The 24,569-nt window shown below is 38.7% G+C and overlaps 1 protein-coding gene across 4 annotated transcripts in view; it reads right to left on the bottom strand.

Annotated features, from left to right (window-relative positions):
* Window positions 1-1,066: 1,066 nt before the first annotated feature.
* LOC116979769 (serine/threonine-protein kinase 25-like) overlaps window positions 1,067-24,569 on the bottom strand; it is a 68,633-nt gene continuing 45,130 nt past the window's right edge. For 2 of the 4 annotated variants that reach the window (XM_033031537.1, XM_033031539.1), the window contains exons 5-11: window positions 23,920-24,077; window positions 19,178-19,363; window positions 10,958-11,103; window positions 10,465-10,597; window positions 8,808-8,879; window positions 8,052-8,188; window positions 1,067-3,998 (exon numbers count right to left, since the gene is read on the bottom strand). In XM_033031537.1, coding sequence (XP_032887428.1) covers window positions 3,959-3,998; window positions 8,052-8,188; window positions 8,808-8,879; window positions 10,465-10,597; window positions 10,958-11,103; window positions 19,178-19,363; window positions 23,920-24,077 — 872 coding nt within the window. In that variant the 3' untranslated portion in view covers window positions 1,067-3,958. The remainder of the gene's footprint in view (window positions 3,999-8,051; window positions 8,189-8,807; window positions 8,880-10,464; window positions 10,598-10,957; window positions 11,104-19,177; window positions 19,364-23,919; window positions 24,078-24,569) is intronic. The other 2 variants (XM_033031538.1, XM_033031540.1) reach the window with 2 other exon arrangements.

Raw genomic sequence — 24,569 nt, 5'->3', positions numbered from 1 at the left:
TGTAAACACAGCCCAGCCTTCTCCACTCCCTGCTCCCCGTTGATTCCAGCTATACTTCAAGCTGTCTCAGGAAAGCAGCCAACATAATCGAGGACCACTCACATCTTCTTCTCCCTTCTCCCGTCGTGCAGAAGAAACAAAGGCTTGAAAGCACCTGCTGCCAGATGCAAGTACAACTTTTTTCCTACTGTTGTCAGACTTTTGAACAGACTTCTCACATGCCAAGGATGAATTCCCAAACTTCCAGTCTATCTTGTTGCAGACTTTCAACTTTATCTACATTTTCTCAGTAGCTGTAAAATGTTATATTCTGTAAATCTGTTTATTTTCTATTTTGCACTACCTGATGTAATCATGTACTGTATGTTACTTATGATCTTCCTAGACAGTACGCAAAGCAAAGTTTTTCACTGTATCTTGATACACTTGGCAATAATATACCATTACCAACTCACTCCAGATTTTACCACTCATCTACACATTAGGCACAATTTACAGCTGTCAATGAACCTACCTTTTTCCACATAATGTTTCCATGCTGTATTGCTCTATGACTTTATAGCTATCAAACATCAATGGAATGAAAATCTACCAGCCTATAAACAGCTAAAATAAATCCGAGCCTCTGATGGATTAAAAACTATATCCTGTCTTAGCTTCTAAAGAAGTCTGAAGAAGGGTTTCGGCCCGAAACGTCGCCTATTTCCTTCGCTCCATAGATGCTGCTGCACCCGCTGAGTTTCCCCAGCAATTTTGTGTACCTCCTGTCTTAGCTTGCTGTGTTAAAATGTTTAAAACACAATGAGGTAGTAAGGGCCTCTCTTTGTTCCAATGCCTCGCTTTGAATACAATGTTAATTAAGGCCGTGCCTGCTGAATCTCGGCTGACACAGCATTGCTTAGAGTCATAGCAAGCTCACAGAGGTACCTTAATCAGGATTCCTCCTCACTGAAAATAAATTAGCAGATCAATCATTTACTGTCAAATTTCCTTCTTTAAAATGTGCATGGGAGAAAATAGACCCACTTTGATACTGTTGCTGTGAATAAATCCAGAGACAATCAGATGGCCCATTCTTGTATTTTATTCTTGTCCATTACATTGTATATAAAACACGATCCACTGCTCCAAGAGCATGGATACGCTCCTTCACCATAAATAACTACAACCAAATCTAAATTGGATTTTAAGATAAGTAATAAATGGATTTGCAAACCAAGGTGTGCACATGTACACTGTTAATGCACACAGTATACAGATACAAGACAGACAGGAAGACAATCCCCAGTTTCACTGACAAAGTTGTGAAGTTACTGCTCATCTCAATGGGATACAGGCATCTGTAACTTGGAACTGCATACAGCTGCGTCAGACCTGGAATCACCATGGGAGGAAGCCCTCGATGATAAGCAGAGCCAGTATAATTTTAAAAGGAAAAATCTAATTTTGTTTAGGTGCTGGCAAACTAAAATCCAGAGACTAATTGGAGAATGGGTTACTCCAGATTTCCAGCCATAACACTGAGGTATAACCCAGCAAAATTAATCAACCTGTCCCTCCTGGGGATTATGCTAAAGTCATAGCTGGAACTGGCAGATTGCTATCCTTTCATGTTTGGTGACTGATTAGTTCTTTTGCCTGGATATTGCCAAGTGCACTTAAAAAATCTCTTATATGTCTCATTTCCCCATATATCACACTGCAGTTTCTGTTTTACTTGCAACCCTTAATACCAAGTCCACTCTTAATTAATACTATTTTTCCCTTATGTAATACCATCTTTCTGAAAAATATCATTTAGATCAGGAACATTGAGATACTAAATACATTTCCTCCACACCCACAAAAATCTTATTTTTTTCATTTTAGTTCCCCTCCCCCACCCACATCATTGACATTTCTACCAGACTTGGGTCAAATGTTTTTGTGTTATGCACAAGACAATGTGGCTGGGCATATTTTGTAGCATTATTGTCATTCATTTTGTTCATATTCCTAATGCATAGTGTAACAGCAAAATAATCCATTCAAGTTATCATGCCCTTTAAGGCTATACAGAGGATCTATTTAAAATTATTATAGATTCTAAATTACACTATGGAACCGAGAAGGAATGTGCTCTTACTTGCAAATTGGAACATTTAGGTGCCTTCAGAAGAAACCACAAACTTAATTGGGGCACGATATTATGGGAACTTTCTTTGAATGCTACATCAAATCGGATAAAGAAACTTCCTTTGAAAGTAGATGAAGTAACAACTGCATCGCAAAACTCACTTTGCACATGCCCTGCTAACACCAGGGTTTCTCCTGTTTGTTCAGTAGGAAAGCCCATGTCCATGCCATTAAAGACGTTGGCCAGCAGCGTTTCAGTTAAAAGACTGAGCACAGTCCCACAGATCTCCAATGACCCAGTGATCCTTTGGCAACAGCAGCTCTATTGCTGTACAATTGTAACAGTAGTATTTCTTCAATGTGCCTACGAGTTCTTGTTCTCTGGAGTACTAACAGTGCAAAATCAGTGTGGAGGCAAGGGGGCACTTGAGATGTTGAAAATATTTGAGTCATCTGCCTTTTTAATTGGTCCTTAAATTAAACAGGATGTTTTTTTCCAGCTGCCCATTGGCACCCGTTTAGAAATGAAAGGTTTGGAGTGTTAACACATAGCGAGTCTGATCTAGATTTGACCAGACTGACTTAAGACACGCAGTCTTAAATTTCCCTACCATCTGATCCAAGTAACATCCGGATTCATTTGTTTTATGCTCTCCTGAGCAACCCAGGCTGGAGAGTTTACAGAAATTGAGATTTTGCCATAGGAGGCTCTACATTTTTCTCTCTCCTCCATTCAATTTTTTTTCAGGGAAACAAAAATGTGTAATCCCCAACAGGCATGATTTGCACCCTTTCAACCAACCCCATGATTCAGCACTGTGGAACTGTCCTATAGAGACAATTACTTTTGCAGGTCTCAGTACAAATAAAAATGGGGGATCATGCCATTGTAATTTGCAGTGTTTGGAGAGGTGGAAGAATAGAAAGCTTTGGTGCTGGTTTGAACGAGGGATTAATATATACTCAGGTGTAACATTAGTGTTTCTAGAACTTCACATTTAAGTGTTTTTTTTAAATAAAACTGTTTTCATTCCTTTCTCAATTTCATCCTTCACAAATTCACCCTTCCAGTTGTTCGGAGTCATTTCAATAGCCTATCCATTTCTCCACCGGCAACATGCAGGGGTCCATTAGGAAGCTGTTACTCAAGCAGACTGACAGGCCAGTAGATTGGAGTGACTGAAAAAGCATAGCCTTTGCAGTTGAGAGATATTTTGTTCATGCCACCAGACTATTCCAAGACAGAGGAATTCTTCAAGGATGATCTGGCTGACCTAAAGTCTGGAGAAGCATCAGCAACTCCTACATCCAACTACCGGCTAAACAGGCTTTAGAACATGGCCCCATCTTAAAAGAGTTCAGTGAAAGTTGTACATAATCTCAGAATCTCTACCCTGAATGAATATAATCCATGCCCTCGCACCCTTATAAATGGTATTATTGAATTTTAAAACCATTTAAAAAAATTGACCTTTGAAATCGGAAACTGAATCTTAGACAGGCAAGCAAGAGATGCTGTCTCTCGCACAGTACATTTCTACTAATACAGTTTGATATACACCATCAATTAACCTTCTCTGCATATAAAGAAACTGTAAAAATAGTATAACTTCTAATTAAAACAACAAAAAAAATCAACCCTTCATATTTGGTGCCACCCCTCATGGCAGCAGTTTTAAAAGTAAAACATCTTCAGTTCTGATCCAACAGTGTGATCGAGTCTCAGCGCCTTGGCCATGAAGCAGTGGCATCAGCAGTCACGGACTTTCCTAACTGCGGCAGGAAGGGTGTTGGGTGCTGGGTCACGGGGCCCCATAGGCAGCCCCTGAAGGTGCCAAGATCCTCACCGTGCTGAATTCTTGCCAGAACTGCTTATTGAAAACCTGAAGGAGGGGTAGAGAAAAGAAACGTCAAAAGGGGGAGCTTGACTCCAGCAGTCATTGGTATACAGTTTCTACTGCACCCACTCAATTAAGTCCTATCCTGCCATCTACCCACCCACCCAGAGTCTGGCTGAATATCAACTGCCTCAAGTGCAGTGAACTTGGGAACTGATTTGGAAATTGACTGAAGAAGAAAGGTCTCAATTATTCTCTGGAAGATTAGCACAAATTAACAGGGTTTTAGGGCGGACAATATAACTGGGATCTATGAGGAACGAGTATTTGCACTGAAAGGCGAGACCCAAAGATGTGTTTGTAAAGATAGCTAGTTTGGATGGAGAGTTATTAAGTGAGAACTCTGGTTCAATGATTCATCCTAGTTACAAACTATGGGGTTTTAAAAAAAACAAAAAACACATTGATAGCTACCACTGGAAACAGGATGTCAGAATGATAGTTTTTCATTCAGTGAACTATGATAGAGGGAAGAATTGGCAGTATCGTTTCAAGAAATTAGTAAAAATTGCAGGTAAATGATTGTAAGGGGCCAACCTCAGACAAACAGGCTGTACTAGCGTAGAGGTTTTATCCCAATGGGCTTGTTTCGTCAAGACTTGCTGGTTTGCAGGTTAACTAGCCTCTGTAAAAATTGCCCTGGTGTGTCAGGAGTAGATGAGAAAGTGGGATAACATAGAAGTAGTGTAAACAAGTAATTAATGATTGCCATCGACTTGGTAGGCCAAAGGGACTGTTTATGTGCTATAATTCTAAACTAAACCCATTATATTCTGCAACCACTAACTCTATATTTAAATAATTATTTATTGTCAAGAAAGTGGGGCATTTAAATTACTCTAAGCCTCTGTCAATATAATTCTTAACCACCACGGCAAAGGGGGTGAAACAAAAGGATCGAAGATGCAGAATCTTATAATTTACACAATGCAATCTTAATGTAAAAATATGACTGCTTGATATATAATTCTCATTTTCAAAGGGCCAGCATTATCCATTTCTATGAATTCTACGAGTTGTTTGTGAGAATGAACTGAAATCCCAGGTGATAATCGAGTTGGTACACTGATACATTTGCAAACCTAATGGCTGGTGAACCACAGCAAGGGTATTCTGCAATCTGGAGAAAGTACATTAGGCCTGACTGAGATAGATTGTTACCACACTGTCTGGCAGACAGGTTTTTACAGTGGTAGACACCAATCGGTTGCAGCGGTTCTTACAGTTACAAAGTTATATAGCAGCATCTCGGGACGTCTAGGGGTTCTAAAAGTTGATTTATGGACGTCGTTTTTTTGCCCGGTTACTCATTTTCCAAGGTGTGGGTGGTCCTTTTTTGAAACATAAATGGCCTCTTTTTCCACTTCAAATTTGTGCTTAGGTTTGGGGTGAATGAGCCAAATGCAGTCCTTTTAAAACATTCTCATATTATCATATTCAAAGAAGATAAATAATACAATACTTTCAACAGGAGACAACCAGCAGTTTTAATATTGGAAAATAAAATTTAGATCCCAAATGTGACTATCCAACATTGTAACAATAAATTATTATAGAAACATCGAAAATAGGTGCAGGAGTAGGCCATTCGGCCCTTCGAGCCTGCACCGCCATTCAATATGATCATGGCTGATCATCCAACTCAGTATCCTGTACCTGCCTTCTCTCCATACCCCCTGATCCCTTTAGCCACAAGTGCCACATCTAACTCCCTCTTAAATATAGCCAATGAACTGGCCTCAACTACATTCTGTGGCAGAGAATTCCAGAGATTCACCACTCTCTGTGTGAAAAATGTTTTTCTCATCTCGGTTCTAAAAGATTTCCCCCTTATCCTTAAACTGTGACCCCTTGTTCTGGACTTCCCCAACATCGGGAACAATCTTCTTGCATCTAACCCTTAAGAATTTTGTACGTTTCTATAAGATCCCCCCTCAATCTTCCAAATTCTAGCGAGTACAAGCCGAGTCTATCCAGTCTTTCTTCATATGAAAGTCCTGACATCCCAGGAATCAGTCTGGTGAACCTTCTCTGTACTATGGCAAGAATGTCCTTCCTCAGATTAGGAGAACAATACTGTATGCAATACTCCAGGTGTGGTCTCACCAAGACCCTGTACAACTGCAGTAGAACCTCCCTGCTCCTATACTCAAATCCGTTTGCTATGAATGCTAACATACCATTCGCTTTCTTCACTGCCTGCTGCACCTGCATGCCTACTTTCAATGACTGGTGTACCATGACACCCAGGTCTCGTTGCATCTCCCCTTTTCTTAATCGGCCACCATTCAGATAACAGTCTACTTTCCTGTTTTTGCCACCAAAGTGGATAACCTCACATTTATCCACATTATACTGCATCTGCCATGCATTTGCCCACTCACCCAGCCTATCCAAGTCACCTTGCAGCCTCCTAGCATCCTCCTCACAGCTAACACTGCCCCCCAGCTTTGTGTCATCCGCAAACTTGGAGATGTTGCATTCAATTCCCTCGTCCAAATCATTAATATATATTGTAAATAGCTGGGGTCCCAGCACTTAGCCTTGCGGTACCCCACTAGTCACTGCCTGCCATTGTGAAAAGGACCCGTTTACTCCTACTGTTTGCTTCCTGTCTGCCAGCCAGTTCTCTATCCACATCAATACTGAACCCCCAATACCGTGTGCTTTAAGTTTGCATACTAATCTCTTATGTGGGACCTTGTCGATAGCCTTCTGAAAGTCCAGATACAACACATCCACTGGTTCTCCCTTATCCACTCTACTAGTTACATCCTCGAAAAATTCTATAAGATTCGTCAGACATGATTTACCTTTCATAAATCCATGCTGACTACCTTATGATTTACCTTTCATAAATCCATGCATGTGGAGAAATTGTTCCTGGTTTGTACATGAATGATAAAATCTGGGGAGAGTTAATGGGAATATGGAAAGAATAAACAATGGGAAAATTGTAGGATTAATGCAAAGAGATGGTTGATGATCGGTGTAGATGAGGTAAGCTGAAGGGCCTGTTTCTGTGCCATATCGCTCTGATTCGAATTGCTAAGCAAGAAAGAAAACTAGAGATACTTGTGGGGGACAAAAAGAAGAATGTATTGCACAGGAGGACAGTGAACTCCACAAGCATGAATGAGGATCAGCGTGGAGTGGACACGCGGTCTGATATCATACAACCATAAGGAATAGAAAGGAGGATAAAATAGAAACTCAAGATGCACGTGTATGAACTGCTGAAATATCCAAAGATATTTAACAAGATTTACAAACCTTATATTGTTGTTGACAGAGTTATAACTCACATATAGTGAAGATTCAGTTCATATTCTTGGGGAGCAATGTCTGAGCAAATGATTCAAAGGGAAAACCTAGGAGTAGAATTTTTCTTCAAAGCGGGTGGCTAGTTGAAATATTTTTTAGAAATGGATAAAGTATCACACGAGTTATTACAAATACCATCCACTTATTGCACAGGTACTATCCCATATTTACTATATCCCACTTCACCTACTAAAGGAAGGGAAGTATTCTAATTTTGGGAGTGTTGGATGCCAATCACAAACTGATAAGGGGCACTATGTTTAAGAAAGAACTGCAGATGTTGGAAAAATCGAAGGTAGACAAAAATGCTGGAGAAACTCATCGGGTGAGGCAGCATCTATGGAGAGAAGGAATAGGAGACATTTCGGGTCGAGACCCTTCTTCATAAAAGAGCACTATGTTCTCCTTTTATCTCTTGGGTCTTCTACTCTATCACGTAAACAACCCCTCATTTATAGTGTTTGTTGTACCCTCACATTAGCCCAAACAGTTAGCAGCCAATTCATTGTTTCTGTGAAGTGGTCACTGTTGTGAAATCATGACAGCAGCAAGGAGCAAATGAGACAAGTGTAGACACAAGGAAATACAGATGCCGGTTTACCAAAAAGCGGGTCAGGCAGTATCTCTGGAGAACATAGATAGGTGACATTTTGGGTTGAGACCCTTCTTCAGACTTGGTAAGCAGACCCCTTAATCCTGTGAATGTTCACTCACCTTCGTACCCGCTCCACCATGTGTGCTACCAGTTTATCCGAAATGCCTGGACAGGATTCCTCAGCCAGATTAAAAGCATTCTCCAGCTCTTCAATGGCACCCAGATTTCCACCAGTGACTTTGTGCTTCTCTTGTAGCTTCACCAAAACAAAATATGTTCAAAAATTTGCCAATGTCAGACAAAAGCAACTAACTCATGTAAAAAAGCATGGGACTTCCACTGAGATCAGAAATGAAACAGGGCGTGGAATAACTGATATTTCTCTGGAACATATTACTTTAATATAAAAAATCATTATACTACTAAGATGACTAAACTAACACGACTAGTAATTTTTTTGAGGTGCCATTAATATTGTAAGATGCCAATTAGTTGATGACTTCAATTACAACAATTTTTTTTTGTTAATGACAACAGATAACCATACCAGATTTGTCAAACGAGTGGTATATTTAGGCAAGGCAAGGCAACTTTATTTATATAGCACATTTCATACACGAGGCAGACTCAAAGTGCTTCACATAAAAACATGTCATACAATAAAATGAAATAATAAAATGAAATAAAATAGAAGAATTTAAAAAAAATAAAGCAAAATTAAAAATGCATTATAAAAAGTGCAAAAGTTAAAAGTGTAATGTAGTTAAGATTTAGCTGAAAGCTAAAGTAAACATAAAAGTTTTCAGTCTTATTAGAACTGGGATATTTATTAGAACCATAACAACACATTCAGCCAAATACAGTAGCTACATTACCTCTCTGAACATGGGATTGACCAGGGTTGTCAAGCACTTTGACTTTGGCAGTCGCTTCATAGGTTCTGAGGACTAAATTAAAGAAAAGATACAAAAGAATAGTGAGCAAATCGATGGACAATATTGCTCATAACCGCTTTCAATCACACTCATCTCCACTTTGTGCCATGATCAGTGCTTTTGAACTTTCCTCAGAGCACTAATCTTCCTTCCCTTATAATAGAACCCATAAAATGTCCTCGTTTTTTTTACTTTGTACAATATACTGACTTTTAAAACCTCAGTTTGATGCTACATATCATTATGACTTTCATACCTCATATTCTTGACATCTGTAAAAATGTTTCATCTAGGTAATGTCACTATACTCTGCCCTACCTTGGCTAATCGGTTTTTGCAACCCTTTTCTCTCACAATATTGATTTCCCCCAGAAACCGCTGGCAAACATCCACCTTCTGCAAACCTACCATTCAAAGTACTACTATCCATGTTCTAACATGCACCAACTCTCATTCATGAATGTGTTCACTGATCTGTTTTTCACCTACTTAAAAATCACATTCCCAAATCCCTTCATGACCTTTCTCTTCTCCCACGTGTGTAACCATTTTTGGCCCCATGGTGATATGTTTGTTGCTCCAACCTGGCCAGGCTCTAATTGCCCACCGCTGGTGTCCCTGCTTTCTGCTAATGAAGTCCTAATCTATGGAATTCCTTTGTTCCGAAACATCTCTGATTTGCAACCTCTCTTTTCTCCTGAATTTTTTTTTTGGAACATCTTGCCAGTTCCACTTGCATCTTATTTGGCAAATGCCTAGTTTTGTTTGGATGTACTACAAAACACTTCTGTAATGTTTAAGATAAACACAAGCATTTGTTCTGTCAGCTTCAATTAAAAAATGCAGTAAAATGAAACGTGAAAATCTTTACGTTACTATAAAATAGACCATTCAATTTTACAGTGAATGAAAATAAACACAAACTGCAGATGCTGGAAACCTGAAATAAAATAAAATGCTGTACATACAAAATGTGTTAACAAAAACTGTTAATGATTTAGGTCCTTTGTCAGAACTCTGAATGCGATGAATATCCCAGTCCTGAAATGTCAATTGTCCATTTTCCACAGTTGCTGCCTCACCTGTTCAGTGTTTATTTCTTTTTCTCACAAATCTTAAATTTTCAACAGCGAAAAAAGTTCAGTGGCAAATAACCATCTTCTCCGCTACTGAAAACGGAGGTGTTTTCTCTTTCTTAGTTCTGACAAAGGGTCATGGTCCAGTAACCTTCCCTTTTTTTTTTTACTGCCTGATCTGGCAAATGTTTCCAGTATTTTTTGTTTTTAGTTCAATTACACATTTTTGCTGCACATATAGGGAGAGATTTCTGTTAATCATGACAGGGTACAAAGCATTGCTTGAAAAGGCATGGAAAAGTAGTAGGAAAGCATTTACAGAGACTGCCCAACTATCCCCTTTCTGCATCGCCGAGTGACAAGGGGGAAAAAAAACATACATCTTCACAGCAACAGGACTGAAAAAAAAAACCACATCCATGAGATTCTACCACACAAGTCCTCAGAGTATCATTGTGGTCACTGACTAAACCGCATATTGCTATCATTCTAGTGAGGATGCTAGGTGTATGTAGACTTACCTTCTGAGAACTCTGTACAGGCATTCCATTTTGAAGCTTGCTTAAGGTGCTGGGACGTACAGTGGGGAAAGTCCATACTGGACACTGATCCCTTTCATCTCCATCAGTTTCACTGTAGACAGACAGCAAGTTCCTGTGAAAATGCTCGACATCAAACCCATACAGGGATTTTCAATTCATCTTTATTAAATAGCATCCATTTTTCCCCAGCCGTTCACACATCAAAGACATTCATATTCATGACAACACCAACAGGGACTCAAAGTACAACACTATCTGATCAACCACAAACATCAGCAAACTCTCAGATTCAATGGATTATCTGATTGGGCAGAACATTCCTGACAAACTAGTGAATAGTAAAGGGCACCTGGCAGTAACACAGAGCTCTTTTAAAACTAGCACACCCTACACTGAACACAGGAACACACCATTCATTCATAATGGACTACCCCTTCCCTTTCCTTTCATGCCAAAATCTGGGAATACTTACAGGTCAGAGTCTTCAGAACTAGACTCCTCACCATGACCTTCAGACTTCCAGCGTTTGTAGCGGTCTATCAGTTCTGTTAGGTAGGAGGTTTTCTTTGTGTAACGCTGGATGTACTTGTGTTTCAGAAGCTCTTTCGCTGTTGGTCGCTGGGATTTGAAAACAAAAAAACTATAGGTGCATGTTATTTAAGCAACAAACCTCCACAGCATCACTTTTAATATTCTCTACTTGCTCCTCACTTTCCAATCACACCATTTTAAATTGTAAGCATTAACTAATTTACCTGACATACGAACAAAAATTATGTATTCATCACCTAACATTTTCAATTCTTATCTACAAGTGTACAGAGGGTCATTGGTGACGAAGCTGAATTGATCAGACACCTTTCCAAAAGACACATGTAGCAGTGTTGAAGGCAATTTGCCTCTAACTTCGATTGTGCTCCACAACTTGGAAAGTTTCCCTGGTTCCTGTCTGTTTTACGTGGGTTCTTTGCTGTCACACATTTAAAGTCTGCCTTGATGTCAAAAGCCACCAGTTTCATGTCATCTCAGAGTTCCACCCTTTTCTATATGCTTAGGGCAGGCACGTGCCGTGAGTAATAACTCAAGGTAGGCAGTTAGTCGGCTTTCAAAAAAAAATCTTAAACCACGCATGCGCAGATTGTTCTCTACGTAAAAATAAAAAATAAAAATAAGTAAAAATTCAATTTGCCCAAAACTTCCAAATCTCCTTCATTTTGAATTACTGAATGGGTGGGGGATGGAGGGTGACGGCAGGTGGAGAGATGGTGGGAAAAAGAGGAGTACACGGAACAAGTTGAATCAGTTGTCATCTTATTGAATGACAATACTTGTTCAAGGGACCAATTGGGGGGAGAGTTCCTTTCACAGCATGTGGGATGTCTGGCCAGGGGTAAAGTTGCAGGGAGGGCAGGAGTGTTGAGAAGGAGAGGGTCGGGAATCATGCCAGGAACTCGCTCACTCATCGCTGCCACGGCGCTCCGGGCATGGAGCCACCGCTTTGTGGCCAGGGAAGGAAGCAGCTCGGGTGACTGCGAGCGGCCGCCGGGACCGCAGCGCTTTCTGCCGGCCCGCTTACCTCTGGCAGTGCTCTCCGTCTGAACATCTCTCACCTGCCGCTCGTCTGCTTTGCTCATGTCAGCCGCTTCCCGCAAATCCTTAAATTCCAACAGCCGAGTAACCTCAATTGGTCCCTTGATCGCACTGTCAGAATTTAAGGATTTGCGGGAAGCGGCTGACATGAGCGAGGCCGGCGAGCGGCAGGAGAGAGGTTTTCAGATGGATCGCACTGCCAGAGGTGAGCGGGGCTGGCAGAAGGTGCTGTCCGGTCCTGGTGGCCGCTCGCAGCCACCCGAGCTAAGTCACTCCACGGCCACAATGCGGTGGCTCTGCGCCCTGAGCGTCGCGGCAAGTGGGTTACTGGCATGATCCCCGATCCCCTCCTTCACAACGCTCCTGCCCTCCCCGCAACTTTACCCCGGGCCAGACTCCCCAAACGCTGTGAAAGGAGCTCTCCCCACCCCGGGAAGTACGGTATTTAAAAACATATAGCACCAAGATATTTACCTACCACATTATTGATACACAAACTCCAATCTTCTCTCTTTGTTTCCTAAGATACACTTAAGATAATGACAATCCACATTTGAAAAACCCGCCAAGAAACTTGCGCTGCGCATGCGCAGTACTGCAAAGGCAGAATTTCAGCTGCCTTCAGCTCCCCTTGAAATTGACGGTTTGAAGCAGCGCCGACGGCACGTGGGCTGCACAGACTTTCATGTGTTGCAAGTACTGCACATGAAAGGCACGGAGAATTATGCCTACCCAAGAGATCGATCTCTTAGATAGGCATAATTCTCCCATGCCTTTACTATTTATATTTAATAATTTTAGTCAGGGTAGGCAGTGCCTACCTTGCCTACCCTGATGGCACGTGCCTGGCTTAGGGAAAAGTGGAATGCAGTTATCTAATCCTTGCAGAATCCAAAATCAGCATTCACAAGATTAATGGTGAGTAAATATCACCAATGCCTTCCATCACTTTACTGTTAGTTGACAGCAGGTTAATGCACTGGTAACTGAGCAAGTCTTATTCGTTTTTCTTCTCCCACACATAACTTAACAAATTTTCTCTTTATTGGTTAGATGCTAATTTAACAAGTGTATTTAAATAGTTTGGTTAGAGGCACAATCATTCTAAATCACAAATCTAAAGCATTACTGTGAAAATGCTGTTGGACTCCATACCCTTTGAAGTATTCTGTTTACTCATTGTTTGTTATCATTGAAGCAAATTGGTGAAGATTGCATTGAAGCAAATTGGTGAAGATAAGAGGGATAATCTATATGACACCTATGGCTAAACATGGCAGCCAACACGCTAGTTTCAGCACTTTTGAAAAAGACACAAGGTTTCTATGCAACATCTGTGTGCAGATCAAATACCTTTTCCCCTTTTGCATCTGAAAATATTCACAGCAAAAAAACAAACTGGAGGAACTCAACGGGTCAAGGGGCATCTGTGGAGAGAAATGGACAGGTGCTGATTTGGATTGCTTCTGAAGAAGGGTCATAACCTGAAATGTCATTTGTCCACCCCCCCCCCCCCCCACCCCCATTGATGCTTGACCTACTGAGGTCCTCCAGTAAGATTCCAACATCTGCAGACTTGTGTCTCTCTGAAAATATTCTCATTTGATTCAGCCCAATTTGACATATTGATACATCATAATACTGAGCATTTCAGAGTCTTTGTCTTTCTAGCTTTATAATTTCCTATTCTAATGTACATCCTTGTGAAGATTAATTGAATGACAGACTGATTCAGTCTTTTTTTCACATGATGACTTTTCTATGTCCTATACTGGATCTTACATTTTTCTGGAAACCTATAAATCTCTCCAAAAAGTTCTAGTTGCAAATTTTCAGCCTTGAGGTATTCATTCCCAGTAATTTCTGTGAAATTTCCCTTCAATTGGATGAATGAAACAATATTTTAAAAAAAGTGTGGTACAATAACAAATCAGAACACAGGAAATGGAGGAATTCAGCAGAAATAGACTAACCCAATTCACAAATAGAACCAACAAGAATTCAAGGTGAAGAGAATGTATAAACGAGAATAATAGTGAGCAAGAGCAAAATAATCAAATGTGAAGATGGAATGCATGAATATACCTGGATGAGGATGGACAGGAAATTATGCAAATGAAGATGTATGGAATGAAGTGGTAAATAAAGATGGCTATAACTTAACATGCAACTAGGAATACAAGCAACACATGAAGCATAATTGATAACATTCAAAATAAATTATAGACAAAATAACAACCATACACCAGCAGTGTCAGTGTTGCATCAATCAACCACTGTTTTATCATTTGAGAAGAACTCATCAAGCAGTTCACAAAATGGATATCAAGCATTTCACCATCAGTCTGAAGAAGGGTCTCGACCCGAAACGTCGCCTATTCCTTCTCTCCATAGATGCTGCCTCACCTGCTGAGTTTCTCCAGCATTTTTGTCTACATTCACAAAATGAATATCACATCTAGGTGGCCAACAGTTCCTTAAATTTGTGGTCAATTATCAAGGAGAGGCTGAAAGGAAAGGACTGTACCACGAGACAAGCTCATTGAGGCCATAATTCAGCTAGGGTATTGGGATGAAAAAAACCCTTGGAAACTGTCAGAGTTTAGTTAAATCCATGCCAAATCACGTCAAAGACATTCACAAAGAGCATTTTTGGTCGTATAATGTACCAAGGACATAATGTGAGATGATAATGAATAAAAGGTAGCCCTGTGATGTGTATATTGACTTATTATATCCAAATGTTTGCCTGATTTAATTAATTTGCACAGGGATATACACAACTTATTTTATTGCAACTCCAAATTTATAATCATCTGTAAATTGATACACAATACATTGTGTTGACATTTTGATATTCCTTCTACCAGTGGCATATATTATGTATCCTCACAAATTGCTACGCAGTAGTTACAAAAGCTTTTCACTGTATCTTTATACATGTGTTGATAACAAGGATCATAGAGCTCTTTGGTTGATAATAAACCAACAATATCAACTCTATATATGGTAAAACACTGAAGCCCTGGTAAAGAATTACAAGGCATGTCTTTTGTGCCAAATTCCTGGCATGCAAATCTCTGAAGATCTGTCCTGGACCCAGAACATTAATGCAATCATAAAGAATCATTAATGCATCATGCCTGTACTTCCTGATAAGATTGAGGTGATTTGGTATGTTGACGAATATTCTTGAACTTCTACAGGTGTACAGTAGAAAGCATATTGACCAGTTGCATCATGGCCTGGTTCAGCAACTCGAACACCCAGGAATGAAGAAGATTGTAAAAAGTGGTGAACACTGCCCAGTCCATCACCAGTACTAACCTTCCCACCATCGAAGGGATCTATAGGAGGCACGGTCTTAAAAAGGCAGCCAGCATCATCAGGGACCCATGCCACCCTGGCCATTCTCTCATTTCACTCCTGCCATCAGGAAGAAGGTACAGAAGTCTGAAAATTGTTTGTCCATATTCAGGAGCAGCTTCTTCCCAACAACCATCAGACTGAAGAAGGGTTTTGGCCCGAAACGTTACCCATCTCCTTCGCTCCATAGATGCTGCTGCACCCGCTGAGTTTCTCCAGCATTTTTGTATACCTTCGATTTTCCAGCATCTGCAGTTCCTTCTTGAACAACCATCAGGCTATTATTGAACACTACAAACGCCAACTAAACTATGAACTACCTTGATTGTACTAGGGACTTGAGGGCTTGAATTTGTAATTGCAATATATTGTTTGTTTATATATATATTTTTTTTTTAACTGTTTATTATGGTGTCTGCAAGTAAGAATTTCATTGTTCTGTTTTATGACATACAACAATAAAACACTCACGACTCTTGAGATTAGACACGTATTTCTAACCAACCTTCCAATCTCACCACCCATGCCATAAATTCTCATCTTTACTAACTATCATTTGATGGCATTTTTTGAAATGCATTTTGGAAAATGTTCAAAATCCATTGACTCTTTCTCAAAATAGGTCCAGACAAATCAATTAATCTATTTATATCTGATTATCAATACATTGTCAAGTTGTCAGCCTCCTGACTGGTGACAAATTCATGTAAATACCCAATAATCCATCACATCCTCAAGGACTGTTTATCCTTTTGGTTTTGCATTTCCATTACATTAAAATTTACAGCCACTATTTAATTCCTCAACTTGACATTTTAAGGTTTGTTCTGCTAGTGTGTTATTGCAGTCTCTTCCTCTATTTAAAAATACATGTAACATATTTAACTGTTCCCATCTCCTTATTATCTGTTATAGTCTTGCCTGCATTCAGTTTTATGGGCTCTCATTTCTCTTTATCACACAGTTCCTCGAATTACATTCTGAAAGCTTAAAGGCTTTTGCAACATTCTCTTCATGCAGCTTCTTGTACATTTTTCCTTTGCCGTTGATGCATTTTACAGTTTTCCTTATGTCAACATTTTCTTTTATTTCTCTAAAATTTCCCCCCTAGATTTATTACTTTATTGTTTCATTTTATGGATCACTATTGTCCAACTACACAAATTAGAACACGCAAAAATATTCGAGCAGACTAACTTGTAACATTCATCAGTGGAAGTAGGTGGTTCACAATAAGAAACTAGATAATATAGTCTAAGGGTAGGGTTTTGAGGCTGGTTTTGTTTGCAGATGATACAAATATTTTTTGTTCTGGGGAAAATTTAAAACAGCTATTGGATAAAATAATAAAAGAAATGGGTAAATTGAAAATATGGTTTGATAGGAATAAAATTTCATTAAATCTGAGTAAAACTAAAATAATGTTATTTGGTAATTGTAGAATAAATACACTAGTAAGTATAAAGATAAATGGGGTGGAAGTTGAAAGAGTGCATGAAAATAAATTTATTGGGGTTATAATTGACGATAAAATAAGCTGGAAATCACATATTAAACATGTAAAATTAAAATTGTCAAAAAGTATCTCTGTATTATACAAAGCCAAGCAAGCTCTGGATTACAAATCACTCCGTATTCTTTATTGTTCATTAATTTTACCCTACTTAAATTATTGTGCAGAAGTCTGGGGTAATAACTATAAAAATTCGAAACACTCATTAACCATGATGCAAAAAAGAGCAATTCGTATTATCCATAATGCTAAGTATCTGGGTCATACGAATCCATTATTTTTAGAGGCAAAATTATTAAAATTAGAAGATTTGGTTACATTCAAAACAGCTCAGATAATGTTTAGGGCCAAAAATAAAAATTTACCTGGAAACATTCAAAAATTATTTAACGAGCGTGTGGGGGGTTACAATTTAAGAGGAATATTTAACTTTAAGAAACAAAGAGTCCGTACGACTAGAAAAACCTTTTGTATTTCGGTTTGTGGAGTAGGAGTGTGGAATAAATTGAACGGGGAATTAAAGCAATGCACAAACATGAATCATTTTAAAATGATATATAAAAAAATAATTTTCAAGGGGTACAGGGATGGAGGGGATGGTTGACAAGTGGTGGTTAATGTTTATCTATTGCTTTACTATTGTTTACTTATGTTTGGGTACTTCAGATATGAAGTTTGTATGTGCATAATAGTTGTATGTATATATATGTCTGTAGGTATTATGGGAAATTGCCTAGGGTAGTATTATTATTATGAATTAATTGATTTTTAAATATGGTAGAAGTGTTGGGGAAAAGGGGTGAGATTTAATAAGTTATTCTTCTTCTCACTCCTTTTCGAGCTTGTACAGACACAGAGTTGGACATTGGAACTTTGCTTTTGTTCTTTTCATTGCTTTGTAAATATTGATTGTAATGTCCAAGTGTTTGATAATTTCGATTTTGTTACTATTAATGTCTTTAATGTCTTTACTTGTTCGGAATAAATAAATAAATAAATAAATAAATAAGGGACCCAAATAGAAAGCTGAAGAAGTTCCAATATTCTCTCCCTGTATCACAGCTTTCACAATTTCCAAGTGAACCTCAGATGTCAAACATATGAAGATAATACTTGATGCACTACAAAGATATGCAGACCACCAGATCCAGCCAAAACAGCTGATGCATTACAGCATTCACATGATGATGGGTAGGGGGAGGGTGGGGTACAGAAATAAATTTCAGTTCCTTATTGCCATCCAGCAACACGTTGCATTGGCACATGAAGAAACCAGAATGGTCATAGTTGAGCCACGATCATTTCTTGGCAAGGAACTGGAAAATAGCCAGTACTTTATGACTCAAACTAAAAAGAGAAAAATAACTTAAGACCAAGTAAATTCTCCTTTCAAATATATAATTATCTTCAAACTATTGCCCTGCCCTGGTATTTTCTATTGCAATCCACATCAACTTTAAAATTATTTATTCGTTTAACAAACGAGTTTCTCAACATTCATGCACTGGACTGCACGCTTACAACCTCCACACTACTGCCTATCTTAGACTTTTCTTTAGGTAGATTTTCCAGCATCTGCAGTTCCTTCTTAAACATTTAGACTTTTCTTTCATCATTCCTCTCAGTAACAATAGCGTGACATATTTTAAAGTATTAAAAAAACATTAAGACATTTTTAAATTTTAAAGACATTTTCAAGACGTCTTGGCTATATTGGAGACGTCTCAAAGTAAAAAGGTGGTGAGTTAAAGCCTCATTCAGCCACATATGATTTCAGCCCTTATTTAATATAGTATTTGGGCCACACATTTATGAGCTATCCTCAGGTGAGGTGTAAACCCAAGTTTGCCTTTTTCTCTTCTTTCTGTTCAGATATGCAAAAGATTTTGCAGCAGAATTTGAAACTGATTTATCCTATATCCCAGCAACATTCACCCTTCAAAGCATTCTGCCAAAACATGTTATTGGCATTGATCACACTTCTCCAGACTGGATTTTGCATTGTACAAGCTGGTTGCTACATTTCTTTACAATATGGATGACATTTCAAAGTAATTTGTGGAATATAAAGAACTTGAGATACTTTGAAAACATCATAAATGCTTTATAAGTACAAATTCTTTATTTTTTCACAAACATGGTCACTGGATACACATCACTGCAAGTTACATAATTTCTAAACCATTCACAATTTTCCCTCCAAAACCAACGAGTCCTACTTACAAATTTGGGATCCTTATTGAGGCACGCCTCGACAAATTCTTTGAAGGGCTTGCTGTAATTTCCTTCCAGAGTTGGGGGGTTGTTCTTCGGAATGAGGAATAGAACTCGCATAGGATGCAGCTCCGAATTAGGCGGCTCCCCCTTCGCTAGTTCAATCGCAGTAATTCCAAGGGACCAGATGTCTGCCTGAAAATTTATGTCAGAGACTGAGAAACTATTTGAAAAAGACTAGTTTCCTACATCAGACTTCATTTGGAAACGTTTATACCTACAAAGACAGGGATACATCAGACTGACACAGAACTTTGGAAGCCATTCAAACAGAGATTCCCAAACCACAAATTTCAATATTAACTGCCTTGCACACACCTCTGGCCACTACACTCCAGAATGGGTGTAGGTTTGCCAGGTGCCAAACCGCACAAGCATTCTTAATTCATCTGCTGTCCTGTCTGTGCAGCACCATGACGGGATTTAGTTAATTGCTGAATCTGTTCATTATAAAGAACACTTCTTTCCTTTCCTATATTGCCATTTAATTACCCTAAACTCTGCCAGAAAGTTCACAAATTGGGAGCTCATTTTGTTCCAGTCTTACCTTGTGTTTTCAATCATTTACAAGAATGTTCATGTTTAATCTGTATATTTGAGCTGCAAAGGTTTGTTATATATTTTTCATCAATTTTGCAAGCTCCCACAATCTTTGTGGCTCAAACTATCTTGGTGCTTGTTGCTTAATAATTTGTTAATTAGGCCTTCAACCAAATAGGAAGAAAGACGAAATGGAGTAACTTGTGCAATGACTCATTTATCAAACTCTGAATAAACAGAAACAAGAAAATGTACAAGAATGGAAGCCAGATACACAGTGGTTGAAGAAGAGAGAAAATTATCCATTCAAAATTGAGCCACATGCACAAATGGGAGAAAAGCAGAACAAGGAGAATGAAAAATAAATGTAAATAGTACATGCATTTTTTAAACTTGGTAGGCATGAACTATAAATAAATGAAATTTAAGAATAAAATGAACAGATTTTGCTTCAGTCCACAAAGATGTTATATCGCTGGTTTAAAAACCATGAACAATGGCTGAAAGATGAGATTTACTTGAGTTTTGCCCCCTATTATTTACGCCATAATATTTCATTGCAGCTCACTATGATGATCATTTATTGATGCTTAAATAACCTTTCAATATATTTTTCCAGGGATTAACTGCTGAACCAGCAAAATCGGGAGCAATAAATAATAAATCACAAACATTAAACGCAGCGAGGATGGAATAAAAACAAAAGATGCTGAAAATACTCAGCAAGTCAGGCAGCATATCTGGAGGCAGAGACAGGGTTAATGTTTTAGGACAATGACTTTCATCAGAGCAATTCTGCAACATTGGGTAAATTACGTGTTTGCTAGCTTGTAGTTTCACAATGAAATAAGCAAAAATCCTCTCGAGCTTTCAGATGTGACATTTTCTCTGCAGGAGTGTCAAAAAAGAGAAGTCATTGCCTTAAAGTAAATGGCGATATATTCAGGACAGAAAGGAAAAACATCTTCACATAGAACGATGAATCGTTGGAATTCACAACACTACAAGGACTGTGAAAGCAGTTGAGATTTTCTAGAGAGATTAAATGCATATATAACTTCTGAAGAAGGGTCTCGACCCAAAACGTCACTCATTCCTTCTCTCCAGAGATGCTGCCTGTCCCGCTGACTTACTCCAGCTTTTTGTGTCTATAATAAATTGCTTAGTTATTAAGGGAATCAAGATTTATCAGGTTAGTGCAGAAAAGATTAAGCCATGATTTTACTGAATGGCTGAACAACACGGGGGGTGGAGGGGCTAAATAGCTACTACTGCTTTTCCTGATGAGATTTGCTGGGCAGCTGCATTTTCTAACTTTTGTGCCTGCACATTGCAAAGCACAAGTTAGGAATGAGCTGGAAATCAGATAGCAGCACATCTGATCTCCCATTCTACAGTGGAGCACAAATATCCTGAGCCAAGGAGTTAGATGCACATCTGACCCCTCTGTTTTTCATCAGAGATGAAAGCATTTCTCAAGTGTTGCGGGACTCATGGATTTTGACTGAAAAGATTGGTGCAGATAACCTAGTAAATTGTAATGTTTTATTAATCTCTTTCCCAGGTTTAAGTTAATTTAGGATAATAAATAACTTAAAATTAAATACTTTTGAATCATTTTTAAGCATCTCTGATCCATTATCCAAAGTCCAATCCGCACCCAAGACCACTGTACATCATGATAGACCTATGGAATACAGCAGAAAACAAGATCACAACTATTTCTCTCTCCGTATGCTGACTGACCTGCATTTCTAACATTTTCTGCCTTATTTTATGTTTAGCTGGGCACAAAGCAATACTCAAAGGGAAAGTTTACTTTAAGTAAAAAGATGTGATTGGGAAAGTAACTTAAATAGCAGAAATGTAAATATGAATCAGTGCCACTGAGCATGGCACAACTTCAAAAAATGGGAGCATTGGAAGAGTAAACCAAAATTATAATCAGCTAGAAGGAAACTGAAATATAATTTTTGAGCTATACAAAGGATAGTATATATTTGGAGGATAAATAATTTTTTTAAATGCCTTTGAACTTTATACTAAATGAAAAGTGTTATCGAAGTGTTGCTAATGGCAGTTCAGGCCAAAGATCATATATACAGTGCCCTCCATACTGTTTGGGACAAAGACCCATCATTTATTTATTTGCCTCTGTACTCCACAATTTGAGATTTGTAATTTAAATTTTTTTTTAAAAACACACGTGGTTAAAGTGCACATTGTCAGATTTTATTAAAGGGTATTTTTAAACATTTTGGTTTCACCATGTAGAAATTACAGCTGTGTTTATACACAGTCTCCCCATTTCAGGGCACTATAATGTATGGGACGCATGGCTTCCCAGGTGTTTGTAATTGCTCAGGTGTGTTTAATTGCCTCCTTAATGCAGCTATAAGAGAGCTCTCACCACCTAGTCTTTCCTCCAGTCTTTCCATTACCTTTGGAAACCTTTATTGCTGTTTATCAACATGAGGACCAAAGTTGTGCCAATGAAAGTCAAAGAAGCCATTATGAGACTGAGAAACAAGTATAAAACTGTTTGAGACATCAGCCAAACCTTAGGTCTTACCAAAATCAACTGTTTGGAACACCATTAAGAAGAAAGACTGATGAGCTTAGTAATCGCAAATGGGACTGGCAGGCCAAGGAAGACCTGCTGAAGGTACTGACTGAAGCTGCTGAAGGTACTGATGAGCTTATTTTCATTGATGATACAACTGCTGATGGTAGTAGTATAATTAATTCTGAAGTGTACATCCTATCTGTTCAAGTTCAAACAAATGCCTCAAAACTCATTGGCCGGCGGTTCATTCTACTGCAAGACAATGATTCCAAACATACTGCTAAAACAACAAAGGAGTTCTTCAAAGCTAAAAAATTGTAAATTCTTGAGTGACCAAGTCAATCACCCGATCTGAACCCAATTGAGCATACCTTTTATATGCTGAAGAGAACCTGAAGGGGACTAGCCCCCAAAACAAGCATAAGCTAAAGATGGCTGTAATACAGGCCTGGCAGAGCATCATCAGTGAAGACACCCAGCAACTGGCGATGTCCACGAATCACAGACTTCAAGCAGTCATTGAATGCAAAGGATATGCAACAAAATACTAAACATGACTACTTTCATTTACATGACATTGCTGTGTCCCAAACATTACGGTGCCCTGAAATGGGAGGACTATGTATAAACACTGCTGTAATGTCTACATGGTGAAAATGGCCTTTATTAAAATCTGACAATGTGCACTTTGACCACATGTAATTTTTTCTATTACAAATTTCAAATTGTGGAGTACAGAGGCAAATAAATAAATGATGGGTCTTTGTCCCAAACATTATGGAGGACACTGTACCTTAATCTAATCCTACTGGTCCTATGGTTTACTCCCGCTCTTTATTCTTACGCTCTGGTGTAATGAAAAAAACTCAAGTAATTATCTTGTTTGTGGATATCTTTATTGCAATACTGTACAATTCCGGTCAATGAGTCACAAATGATAGTAAGGCAATTAATATTTCTGGTTTGGTACCTGGTCACTGTTGTAATGACACTAGATAAATACTGTAAAGGGACATCACAGCTCAAAAGAAAACAGTTTAGATTTGAATTCATTGTATTCTGTGTAAGTATGTAACAAACTGTTCTCAGGGCAGGAGCAGCAATAGCTGGCAAAGGATTTCTAATGCAATGTATATTGAGAAAATATACTTATGGATATAAATTTAAAAAATATATATAAACAGGAAATGAAATGATGAAGTTACTTTAACAAGGTACTGCCTTAAATGCACATTTCTCATTTCTACATGACAGAACTAATCAAGTAAAATCACTCCAGGAAGTTGGGTCCTAAGCAATTAGTCACAATTTAAATCTTGGAATGGGATGTGCCTACTGTAATCCTTTACCCTTTCCTTCCCATCACATTTTAATTATGAGAAGTCAATCACCCAGACCATTTGAGCAATGAAAAGATGCACACTACTATTTGAATGTTGTTCTTGGAATGGTAGTTGGTCTTAACCAACATTTTTTTTCCTGATCCACACATGCCAAAGGTGTTTGGTTGACAGCAATAGGAACAAATCCAGAGGAGTGATAGAACCTAAATCCAAAGATAAAACTCAAGCATTTGCTCACTCACTTTGAAGTCATATGCAGACTGCTTGATGACTTCTGGTGCCATCCAGAAGGGCGTGCCCACAAAAGTGTTCCTCTTTATTTGTGTATCGGTTAGTTGACCTGCAACACCAAAGTCTGCGAGCTTAACGTCACCTTGTTCGGACAGTAACACGTTAGCAGCTGTGGAAAGGTGACAAAACAAGACAGTAAAGCTAACAATTCTACTGAAACCACTGTAATCCTGCTTCTGTGATCAGTCATGGTTCATTACATTTCCAGAATAAGGCAGCCGTGGGGATTAATTCATCTTTAGGTACTCGAGCACCAAAATCTGAGCTGACACAAGTGTAGAACTGTTAGCCCTCTACGAGAGACGATTTGGAAGTAGAAAAGGAGGAGTAGAGTGAAGTGGCCAATCCCAGCAAATAGACGCCTTTTTCTTTGTGGCATTCCCCAACAGTATAGTTCTCCAATTATTCCCAACTTCATTTTGCAAATGCACTATCCTTTACCCTGCTCTCATTGCAGTTAAGTGGCTGGTGTGGCCTAACATTAATGTGCAGCACTCATAGAGTACTCGGGTGCAATACACCAAGATCCCATCACCAACAGGCTTTTGAGATGTGTGTGTTCAGGCACAAATTTGAACATGCAACCTCTTCATCAGATTCT

Source organism: Amblyraja radiata, chromosome 13 (assembly GCF_010909765.2).
Source record: "Amblyraja radiata isolate CabotCenter1 chromosome 13, sAmbRad1.1.pri, whole genome shotgun sequence".
Classification (NCBI taxonomy): Eukaryota; Metazoa; Chordata; class Chondrichthyes; order Rajiformes; family Rajidae; genus Amblyraja; species Amblyraja radiata.
Note: the sequence above shows the minus strand (reverse complement) of the source record. Positions and strands in the feature narration are given on the sequence as shown.